Raw genomic sequence first — 12014 nt, 5'->3', positions numbered from 1 at the left:
TGTATGCTTTTAGTGCAATACTGGCAGTGTGTTGTATTCAAATATGCAAATGATGCCGAGACCACATACTGACAACAAAATTATATTACGTGTTTGCCTTCTCTCTCCCTTAGTTCTGGTGCCGATTTTAACAAAGCATCCCTACAACACGTTTTCCAACAGTTCAACATCCGACTGGTTGTGTCATTTTAATTCATAAGAGATAAGACCTCCTACAGTGGGACCTACAAGCATCTGTACTGGGCCCACATTCAGAAAGTGAATCAGAGTGCTGATCTAGGATCAGGTTCCCTCTGTCTACACAATCACATTCATTATGATCTAAAAGGGTACAATTATTAAGTGTGGTTGAATTAAGTGTGCTACGTTGCAGTACGTTGCAGTAGGCCTACCATGGATTAATTCCCCAGATTGATGTGAAAGGAACTGAATGCTCTGAGTCTAAAATCACAGTGGCTGATGTTTTGTATTATAGAGCTGTGATGAGTTAAGCGCTCTCTCACACGCACGCACGCACACACACACACACACACACACACACACACACACACACACACACACACACACACACACACACACACACACACACACACACACCTGTTTGTTTTACTGTCCTTGTGGAAACCAGACAATTGATTCCCATTCAAAATCCTATTTTCCCTAACCCCCTAAACCTAACCCTTAACCTAACCTTAACCTTAAACCCAGACCTCTAACCCTAACACCTAAATGTTTTTCCCTGTGAGGACTGGCGAAATGTCCCCACAAGGATAGTAAAATCCAAAACACACACACGTGCACACACACACACAGACCTTGAGACAGGAACTGTTTGAGCAGATCAATAGTGAAGATCAATGCACAGCAGAACTGAAACCGTCACTTCTCCTTCTTTCTGTCAGTCTGTCAAGCCTGTTGTTCTGTAGAAGATTGCGAACAAGTCACCTGGAAGAAGATGAAAGGCAGTTTTTCAGATAAAACGACTCGTTTGTATGGAGAAGCACGCAGTTCAAGAAGCGTGTGTTTTTAAGGAACCATACTCACATACCCTCTCTCATGCACACACACACACACACACACACTTTGCATTTCCAGTACCCTGTTGGTCAGGGATCATAGTTCAGGGTAAAGTTTTAGCATCTTTATTAAGATGTCAGTCATGTGTCAACGTCGGCATCTGACACAGTAATGTGAAGGAGTCTGAGGTTGCTAAGACGTGTCAGACAAATCAATGCAGCTGTCGTCGTGTGCTGCTAGGGCGTTTCTTTGAAGTTTACACCAGTAGCTAAGACAACGGACAGTGCTTATTTAGCAGATGTCAATCAGCTACCCACAGGGAATCACATCATTTCATTATAGCAGAGAGAATGGATAAGATGTCACCAAAGCCTCTCATATAAAATGATAAATTATATAATCTCAGTTGGTTCCTTTCTAATCTTTCTTTTCAGGGCTTTTCCGGTGTTCACATGGACCTGATTCACAAGTATGGGAGAGTATGTGGGTAAGTGATTGACACTTCTCTGCATTGACATCCTAGCCAAGTCATACAGGACACTCTTATTGACTTGTCCAGTGTTCTAACCTGTCCTCTGTTAGACGTGTTAGAAGTATCAGTGAAGCTTGTGAAAAGCTAGGCTGGTCCCAGATCTGTTTGTGCTTGTCTTGCCAAACAATGATGTGACGATGACCGTAAGAATTGGCAAGACAGCACAAACTGATCTGGGACCAGGCTAGTGAAAAGCAACACCCTAAGATTAAAAAAGAAGCTTCTTGGAAAACTTATGCCAGTGCCACACACTTAGATGTGCAGATAGATTAGCTCTGTGTTGATTATACAGGCCTGCTTATGGAAGGCAGATTTTTTTCCCTTAAGAGCACATCAAAGGGAGAAGGCTCCTCTCGTTCTCTCTGTATGTAAAAGGTTGGAGGAGTAGAGCGGGGATAATTGCTTTCACTATGGCTGGATTTCGTGCCATGACAGGAAAAGCAAACTTAAGCCAGAATGCACGGATATCTGCCAAAAGACATTACTACAGCCTTCAGCAAGAGTAGTACACTAGCTCGATACGTCGTTTTTCCAGAAGAAAGAGGCTCATGGCACATTGATTGAACCCGTCGTCTCAGAACGCTCCCCTATCAACTTATCAAAGTTGAAAGCACTCAGTGCTAGAACCAAGTCTTTCAAAGTGTCTTTATTTTTCATATGAGACATACAGTTGAAGTCGGAAGTTTACATACACCTTAGCCAAATACATTTAACTAACTTTTCACTTTATTCTAAGAATGTGAAATGTCAGAATGATTGTAGAGAGAATTATTTATTTTAGCTTTTATTTCTTTCATCACATTCCCAGTGGGTCAGACGTTTACATACACTCAATTAGTATTTGGTAGCATTGCCTTTAAATGGTTTAATTTGGGTCAAACATTATGGGTAGCCTTCCACAAGCTTCCCACAATAAGTTGGGTGAATTTTGGCCCATTGCTCCTGACAGAGCTGGTGTAACTGAGTCAGGTTTGCTGGCCTCCTTGCTCACACACACTTTTTCAGTTGACCACTCCAATACCACTCCAATGCCTTGAATTTGTTGTCCTTAAGCCATTTTGCCACAACTTTGGAAGAATGCTTGTGTCATTGTCCATTTGGAAGACCATTTGTGACCAAGATTTAACTTCCTGACTGATGTCTTGAAATGTTGCTTAAATATATCCACATAATTTCCCACCTCATGATGCCATCTATTTTGTGAAGTTCACCAGTCCCTCCTGTAGCAAAGCACACCCACAACATGATGCTGCCACCCCCGTGCTTCACGGTTTCATCAGACCAGAGGAAATTTCTCCAAAAAGTATGATCTTTGTCCCCATGTGCAGTTGAAAACCATAGTCTGGCTTTTTTATGGCAGTTTTGGAGCAGTGGTTTCTTCCTTGCTGAGTGGCCTTTCATGTCGATATAGGACTCGTTGTACTGTGGATATAGATACTTTGTACCTGTTTCCTCCAGCATCTTCACATGGTCCTTTGCTGCTGTTCTGAGATTGATTTGCACTTTTCGCACCAAAGTACATTAATCTCTAGGAGACAGAATGCGTCTCCTTCCTGAGCGGTATGACGGCTGCGTGGTCCCATGGTGTTTATACTTGCGTACTATTGTTTGTACAGATGAACGTGGTACCTTCAGGCGTTTGGAAATTGCTCTAAGGATGAACCAGACTTGTAGAGGTCTACAATTGTTTTTCTGAGGTCTTGGCTGATTTCTTTTGATTTTCCCATGATATCAAGCAAAGCTTCACTGAGTTTGAAGGTAGGCCTTGAAATACATCCACAGGTACACCTCCAATTGACTCAAATTATGTCAATTAGCCTATCAGAAGCATCTAAAGCCATAACATCATTTTCTGGAATTTTCCAAGCTGTTTCAAGGCACAGTCAACTCAGTGTATGGAAACTTCTGACCCACTGGATACAGTGATATAGTGAATTATAAGTGAAATAATCTGTCTGTAAACAATTGTTAGAAAAGTGACTTGTGTCATGCACAAAGTAGATGTCCTAACCAACTTGCCAAAACTATAGTTTTTTTTAACAAGAAATGTGTGGAGTGGTTGAAAAACGAGTTTTATTGACTCCAACCTAAGTGTATGTAAACTTCTGACTTCAACTGTATAACATAAATACAGATCATATAAATACATCTAATGGACAATCGAAGAAGAAGAAAAAACACACAAAAAACCTAGTTTCTCTGCTAACAAAATTCACCATGAATATGCTCAGGCAGAAATATTTGTCATTTGTATTTTGGAAACTAAAATAAAGCAGGACCATACAATGGCAGGTGAAACTTACACCTTAACTTTGCAAACACACAAATGGAATGATATGCATTCATACATTTGTATAGTTACGGTGTTGCGACTATAGCCACCGATGGGTCATGAAACACACCAGCACACAGAGGAGCCTGCATAGCTACTAGTTGGTCTGAGTAGCCAGGCCAGAGTGGTTATAATGTTACCCATGCAGGCTATGGAATGGAACTCACTTCCGGGCCAGATAACAGAACCATTACCTGTCCAGTGTCACAGCCTGGTGCAGTCATAAACAGACAAATGGATTGTTAAATGACCTTCCTTTAAATGGAGGTCAGAGTCCTCCCTCTACTGCTGGACCATTACCCCGTACTATTTAAACCCTGCTACATGTGGAGTAACATTAGCTTTGCAACTGGGGACAAGACTAGAGCAACATCTTCTGTAGCCTACCCTCCTTTCATGTCATCCAGAGTTCATGGCCTATGTTCAAATAATGTTTCTGAGTAGGAGTGATGATATAGGATCAGCCCCCCCCCCCCCCCCCCCCCCCTCATAATCTTATTCATTATGATCGAAAAGGCAACACTGATCCTGGATCAGCACTCCTACTCTGAGACCTTTTGTTTTATGGGTCCAGGAGTTGTTTGTGAATCTGTTGAAAGCCACTATACCATCAGTCCCTCAACCAAAAATGCTGACTTAAAAGTTTTGAGAGGAATTGTTTCGTTAATGTAACTATTCACAGCTGTTGTAGTAGTCTGAATGACTATAGACACCCTGCATCTATCAGAGGCAACATGTTTTTCTGTAGGTATTATAACAACTATAACAGGAATAGAGATTGGCCACAGGCTGAGCTGGATTAGTGTGTCACTGTAGGAATGAGACACTGCCATAGGAGCAGCAGGAATAGCTGTCTGCTTTTTGATGAGCCCCGATGAGGGGTGGGTGTGTGTGCGCGTGCATGTGTGCGTGTGAGTAACTTAGGGGAGCCAGGGATGAGCACGGTACTCTTAATTCATAGTGACAGACAGTCTCAGTGCTCCACTGTGGCTCCCCATACAGCCCCTCGCTCAGGGCTGAATATCATATTTATACTAGCTACCTTTACCCAGACTGTATTCCACTGATGATTGGAAACCTTAGACTCTCCAATAAATGAGGAGCTTTTAAATCCTCCAATATTCCTAGATGTATTGTATCTCTTATTTGCCTGGAAGATTTAATATCCAATTATCAATCTGCAGTGTCTAATTATCTTCAAAAAAAATTGCATTTGAAATGTACTTTCATTAAAAAGGCACTTAACAAGATGGAGTTCCTGTGAGAGAGGACTTTCTCCTTACCTTTTAACCTTGGCTTTATAGCACCAGGCATTAGCCCTCCACTCAGCCTTGTGACAAATCTCCTATGGCCTATGTCCTATAACATGGTGAGATAGGACTGAGCAGTTAGTCAGTGTATCCTGGCCATCATTGCAGTGAACTGAGGCAATCCTGACAGAGAGGACTAGCTTAGAACAATAACGAGTGGTGCTGTAGGAAACAAACAAAGCCATGACTTTGCTCCTTTAAATCCTGTGGTTTATCAAGCCCATGGCTTGTTGTTCTTCTGTTGTAAGACTCTACTTCAGTATTAGCCTCCTCAACAAGTCCAAGTCTAAGGTGTGTGGGTGTGGTTTTGAGTATATTTCTCCCCAGGCCTCACTTCCTCTGTGATGACCACCACTTTTGATTGGCGTCCTGTTATTTATTCATGCTAGCCCCAAAGCCGTTTGTGTGTGTGTGTGATGTATGTGTGTGGTGTATGTGTGTGGTGTATGTGTGTGTGTGCGCATGTGTGCGCATGTGTGTCTGTTTGTGTGGGTGTGTGGCTGTGTGAATGCTCCTGTGTGTATGCCTTTGTGTGTGTATGCGTGCAAACAAATGTGTCTGGCATGTCAACCTGTCCTGTGTTGTCTCTCCAGATACTATCTAGGCCGGAGGCCCGTGGTGGTGGTAGCTGACCCTGACATGCTCAGACAGATCATGGTAAAGGACTTCAGCACCTTCCCTAACAGAATGGTAAGTCAACAAGGAAAATGCCCTTTACACCTACAGCTGAAGTCAGAAGTTTACACACACTTAGGTTGGAGTCATTAAAACTCGTTGTTCAACCACTCCACAAATTTCTTGTTAACAAACTATAGTTTTGGCAAGTTGGTTAGGACAGCTACTTTGTGCATGACACAAATAATTTTTCCAACAATTGTTTACAGACAGATTATTTCACTTATAATTCACTGCATCACAATTCCAGTGGGTCAGAAGTTTACATACACTAAGTTGACAGTGCCTTTAAACAGCTTGGAAAATTCCAGAAAATGATGTCATGGCTTTAGAAGCTTCTGATAGGCTAATTGACATCATTTGAGTCAATTGGAGGTGTACCTGTGGATGTATTTCAAGGCCTACCTTCAAACTCAGTGCCTCTTTGCTTGATATCATGGGAAAATCAAGTCTGGTTCATCATTGGGAGCAATTTCCAATTGCATGAAGGTACCACGTTCATCTGTACAAACAATAGTAGGCAAACATAAACACCATGAGACCATGCAGCCGTCATACCGCTAAGGAAGGAGACGTGTTCTGTCTCCTAGAGATAAACGTACTTTGGTGTGAAAAGTGCAAATCAATCCCAGAACAACAGCAAAGGACCTTGTGAAGATGCTGGAGGAAACAGGTATAAAAGTATCTATATTCACAGTACAACAAGTCCTATAGCGACATAACCTGAAAGGCCGCTCAGCAAGGAAGATGCCACTGTTCCAAAACACCATAAAAAAAGCTGCACATGGGGACAAAGATCATACTTTTTGGAGAAATGTCCTCTGGCCTGATGAAACAAAAATAGAACTGTTTGGCCATAATGACCATCGTTATGTAAGGAGGAAAAAGGGGGAGGCTTGCAAGCCGAAGAACACCATCCCAACCGGGAAGCACGGGGGTGGCAGCATCATGTTGTGGGGGTGATTTGCTGCAGGAGGGACTGGTGCACTTCACAAAATAGATTGCGTCATTAGAAAGGAAAATTATGTGGATATAATGAAGCAACATCTCAAGACATCAGTCAGGAAGTTAAAGCTTGGTCGCAAATGGGTCTTCCAAATGGACAATGATTCTTCCAAAATTTTGACAAAATGGCTTAAGGACAACAAAGTCAAGGTATTGGAGTGGCCATCACAAAGCCCTGACCTTATCCCATAGAACATTTGTGGGCAGAACTGAAAAAGTGTGTGAGAGCAAGGAGGCCTACAAACCTGACTCAGTTACATCAGCTCTGTCAGGAGGAATAGGCCAAAATTCACCCAACTTTTTGTGGGAAGCTTGTGGAAGGCTACCCAAAACATTTGACCCAAGTTAAACAATTTAAAGGCAATGCTACCAAATTCTAATTTAGTGTATGTAAACTTCTGACCCACTGGGAATGTGATGAAAGAAATAAAAGCTGAAATAAATAATTATCTCTACTGTTATTCTGACATTTCACATTCTTAAAATAAAGTGGTGATCCTAGCTGACCTAAAACAGGGCATTTTTACTAGGATTAAATGTCAGGAATTGTGAAAAACTGATATTAAATGTATTTGGCTAAGGTGTATGTAAACTTCCGACTTCAACTGTACATGTACTGTACATACTACTAATTGAGTGTATGTAAACTTCTGACCCACTGGGATTGTGATGAAATAAATAAAAGTTGAAATAAATCATTCTCTCTGCTATCATTCTGACATTTCACATTCTTAAAATAAAGTGGTGATCCTAACTGATCTAAGATAGGGAATATTTACTAGGTTTAAATGTCAGTAATTGTGAAGAACTGAGTTTAACTGTATTTGACAAAGATTTATGTAAACTTCTGACTTCAACTGTATGTGCCCATCGTTTAAATCATCATATTGATGCATTACATACAGTACCACTCAAAAGTTTGGACACATAGTGAATAATAGTGAAGAAATCAAAACCATGAAATAACACATATGGAATCATGTGGTAACCAAAGAAGTTTTAAACAAATTCAAATATATGTTATATTTGAGAATCTTCAAAGTAGCCACCCTTTGACTTGATGACAGCTTTGCACACTCTTGGCATTCTCTCAACCAGCTTCACCTGGAATGCTTTTCCAATAGTCTTGAAGGAGTTCCCACATATGCTGAGCACTTGTTGGCAGCTTTTCCTTCACTCTGTGGTCCAACTCATCCCAAACCATATCAATTGGGTTGAGGTTGGGTGATTGTGGTGGCCAGGTCATCTGATGCAGCACTCCATCACTCTCCTTCTTGGTCAAATATCCCTTACACAGTGTGGAGGTGTGTTGGGTTTTGGTTCATTGTCCTGTTGAAAAACAAATGATAGTCCCACTAAGCACAAACCAGATGGGATGGCGTATCGCTGCAGAATGCTGTGGATCCATGCTGGTTAATTGTGCCTTGAATTCTAAATAAATAACTGACAGTGTCACCAGCAAAGAACCCCCACATTATTACACCTCCTCCTCCATGCTTCACGGTGAGAACCACACATGCAGAGATCATCCGTTAACCTACTCTGCGTCTCACAAAGACATGGGGGTTGGAATCAAATGTCTCACATTTGGACTCATCAGACCAAAGGACAGATTTCCATCGGTCTAATGTTCATTACTTGTGTTTCTTGGCCCAAGCTCTTCTTCTTATTGCTTTCCTTTAGTAGTGATTTCTTTACAGCAATTCGACCATGGAGGCCTGATTACGCAGTCTCTTGATGTTGAAATGTGTCTGTTACTTGAACTCTGTGAAGCTTTTATTTGGGCTGAAATCTGAGGCGCAGATATTCTAATGAATGTATCCTCTGCAGCAGAGGTAACTCTGGGTCTTCCTTTCCTGTGGCGGTCCTCATGAGAGACAGTTTCATCATAGCGCTTGATGGTTTTTGCGACTGCGCTTGAAGAAACTTCTTGACATTTTCTGGGTTGACTGACCTTCATGTCTAAAAGAAATGATGGGCTGTCGTTTCTCTTTGCTTATTCGAGCTGTTCTTTCCATAATATGGACTTGGTCTTTTACCAAACTTTTGACTGGTACTATGCCAAAGTGAAATTTTTCTGGTATGTACTTTTTCTGCTCATTTGATGTAGTGAGTCAAAATTAGATGATCTATTCTGAACTGCTTAGTTTTACAGCAGTTTTTGACAAGCTATCTGATCATAACCTCGAGTTGGGCTATGAAATCTGTACTCTTGCCTACCACAGGGTGATTGAATCTCATCAATTTTGTAAATTCATTCAAACCTCTGCAGCGAGGATGTGTATGTAGTCACCATTGTCATTCTACTGTGAACCCATTGTCATATGTTTTCAATCTAAAGCAGAATAATCTTAGTGCACTCTTTCTGACTGCATTGCAGGAAGAAAGAGGACATGTCCCTGAACAAGTTCAGGCTTAGGGATTTTTTTTCAGCCAATAGCCTTTGTCTTTGAGGCTCTAGACATACAGTAGAAGTGTTTGTGTCTGAAAGCAGAACTGACCAATGGCGTCCGAGGGTGCCAGGTTCACATCTAATGATAGAGTGACAAGTATCAAACAGAGGTCAGGAGGTCCCAGTTGCTTTCATCATCCACCCGCCATGTTGGCTCTGGCTGTGTCCCAAATGGCACCATATTCCCTAGTTTTTTCTGCGTCGGGAGATAGAACTACCCAAGGAGCTTTGGTTTCTGATGAAGCATGTAAGATATGTAATAGACGACGGAGGTTATCTCTGGATAATCGTTTTTTAACAAACCCGTTTTGGTCCGGATGTACCAATTTGGGTAAGTACGTTTTGTAGATGTTTTTTTTTTATATCTGTGTTTATCAAAGATAAGGGGCGATAGTGAGAGCACTGGGTGGAGTCCTTACCTTTTGTTTCACAAAGCGAAATTAGTGCTGTATTTACACCCCTTCCAAATGTACCTTTGTGAATGGCTGTGTTAATAATTTCAAGTAACAGTGGACCTAAGTGGTTCCAAAATTTGTAAATAGACCTCAGGAGGAATACCATTACAACCAGGTGATTTGCCTTTATTTATGTTATCCAGTGCTCTTTTGAGTTCATGGAGAGAGATGTGGGCTCCCATCAAGCCAGCTTCCTCAGTTGAGAGAAGAGCCGTTCTTAATTCTTTTAAAATGGACTCGATCTGGCTTAGTGTGGATTTACAATCAGAGGTGTACCATTCTTTATAGAAACGGGAGACTCTTTGGTTGAATACAATGCCGGCTGGTTTTGAGCTGATGCAAAAGAAAATGAACTCCTTCTTCAGAATGGAAAGTTGCCCACTCACATCTCATATGTTGCCTGACTATAAAAAGTTGAGCTTGACATGCTAATATATACATACTGTGTTAATTTTGCCATGTTTAATTGTATAGAATATCCACTGTAGTGTGTGTAGACCGCAGGCTAACTGACAAAGAACACTTTACCCACAAAGAATTCATGGCTAGAGTCAGAGTGAGCCAGTTAGCTCGGGTGCTTGACTGCAGTTGTGAGGTCAGAATGCTCGGATCAACCCTACTCCTCAGCCAGAGCATCCAGAGGAACGGACGATCTGACAGAGCTCTGAATTTATGAAACACCCAGAGCGCGCTCGGAGAGCACTCTGGCACTCCAGAGTGAATTTATGAACACACCCATTGTTGACAAATAGATAATCTCAAATAGCAGAGCACAAGTCGCACACCTAGTCTTGGGTTTGTTTCCACCGAAACTGAGTTCCAACCAAGCATTCTACATTGAAAACAGGCTGCATTCAATTGAGATATCATCATATTCAAAAGGCAATGTTTTTGTATGATTTAGAATCACCATGGCAATGGGTTTAAATAAACACTGGCTCTTATCAACCAAACATTCTAATTCCAACGTTCTACCTAATTGAATGTGTGATGTGGTCATGTGTATTTTTATGATTCATAATTGCCATGGCAATGGAACAGGGTGGCTAAGAAGATTTCTATGGTCTAAATTGCTATATTTGATTGTGATTCAAATAATAATAATTTATGAAACTTCTATAGTGCTTTTCATAATAGAAGACAAACAAGCAATGTATCATGACAGGTCAGGTCAACCAATAGAGGCCAGGTCTTTGAATTCTGCATCCTCTGCAGATGGAGAGGGTTGGTTCATGGAGTTTTTTTCTTCCTCTATTTAACTAGGCAAGTCAGTTAAGAACATATTCTTATTTTCTATGACAGCCTAGGAATAGTGGGTTAACTGCCTTGTTCAGAGGCAGAACGACAGATTTTTGCCTTGTCGGCTCAGGCATTCGATCTTGCAATCTTTTGGTTACTAGGTTAACACTCTAACCACTAGGCTACTTGCCACTTGAGCGGAGGTAGCTGGTCACAGGATGGTAAATGATGGTGATGGAGTCTGCTGATGATCTTGTAGAGGGCAAGTCTGGGAACCAGCCTGAGTCATATAGCCACAGGTCTACTCTTCCACTCTGTGAAGCACTCACTTAGGTGATGCCTCGGCAGCTCTGGGTGCCAGAAAGCTCACCACGCAAAGTTCAGAATAGAAGCCAGTCGTCCTCACTACGAGCCCTCTGCCTCAGCACTGTATTCCTCCATCTCCCATTCCTAACACTCTTCAAGTGACTCCTCACATGATGTTCTCAAAAGATCAGGAACTGGCAGCCTGGTGAAATAAAAAAGCTGGTACTATGTCCAGATGCATTTTCCAAACAAAAACATTAGCCAGCTAACTAGATACCTACCCAACCTAAAAATAGTTCGCCTGTCAGTCAATCTGCAAATCCGTGGCTCAAAACACCAGACATTTGCAATAAAGACTAATTGTTATCAAAAACAACCATTTTAGGTCCAAAAACAATGAAAACATTTTTTTTTGTAACAATATGTACACAATTGCAGGAGCTCTCTGCCTAGGATGCTACCAAGGCACTATCAATTGTATTTTGAATTATCAATGGATAAATTCTGCCTAATACAGTATATAGAGTGAGTTTAACCAGACCTGGGTTCAAATACTATTTAGGGTATTTTAATTACTTTCAAGACATTAGATATTCTTTTTTTGAAAAGACAAGTGGTTGAGTATTTAAGTAAAAAGGAATGGGAACCTGAGGATTATCGTGTGAATAACTCCTGACTAATGGCTGTTCTT

General features: G+C 41.3%; 1 protein-coding gene across 1 annotated transcript in view; it reads left to right on the top strand.

Moving 5' to 3' along the window:
* Window positions 1–12014, top strand: part of LOC110532319 (thromboxane-A synthase) — a 110061-nt gene that overhangs the window by 39328 nt on the left and 58719 nt on the right. The window contains 2 exon segments of the mRNA XM_036977694.1: window positions 1452–1504; window positions 5785–5881. Of these exon segments, the coding sequence (XP_036833589.1) occupies window positions 1452–1504; window positions 5785–5881 (150 nt within the window).

Source organism: Oncorhynchus mykiss, chromosome 1, assembly GCF_013265735.2.
Source record: "Oncorhynchus mykiss isolate Arlee chromosome 1, USDA_OmykA_1.1, whole genome shotgun sequence".
Lineage (NCBI taxonomy): Eukaryota > Metazoa > Chordata > Actinopteri > Salmoniformes > Salmonidae > Oncorhynchus > Oncorhynchus mykiss.
The sequence above is the reverse complement of the archived record's forward strand: the minus strand, read 5'-3'. Positions and strand labels throughout refer to the sequence as shown.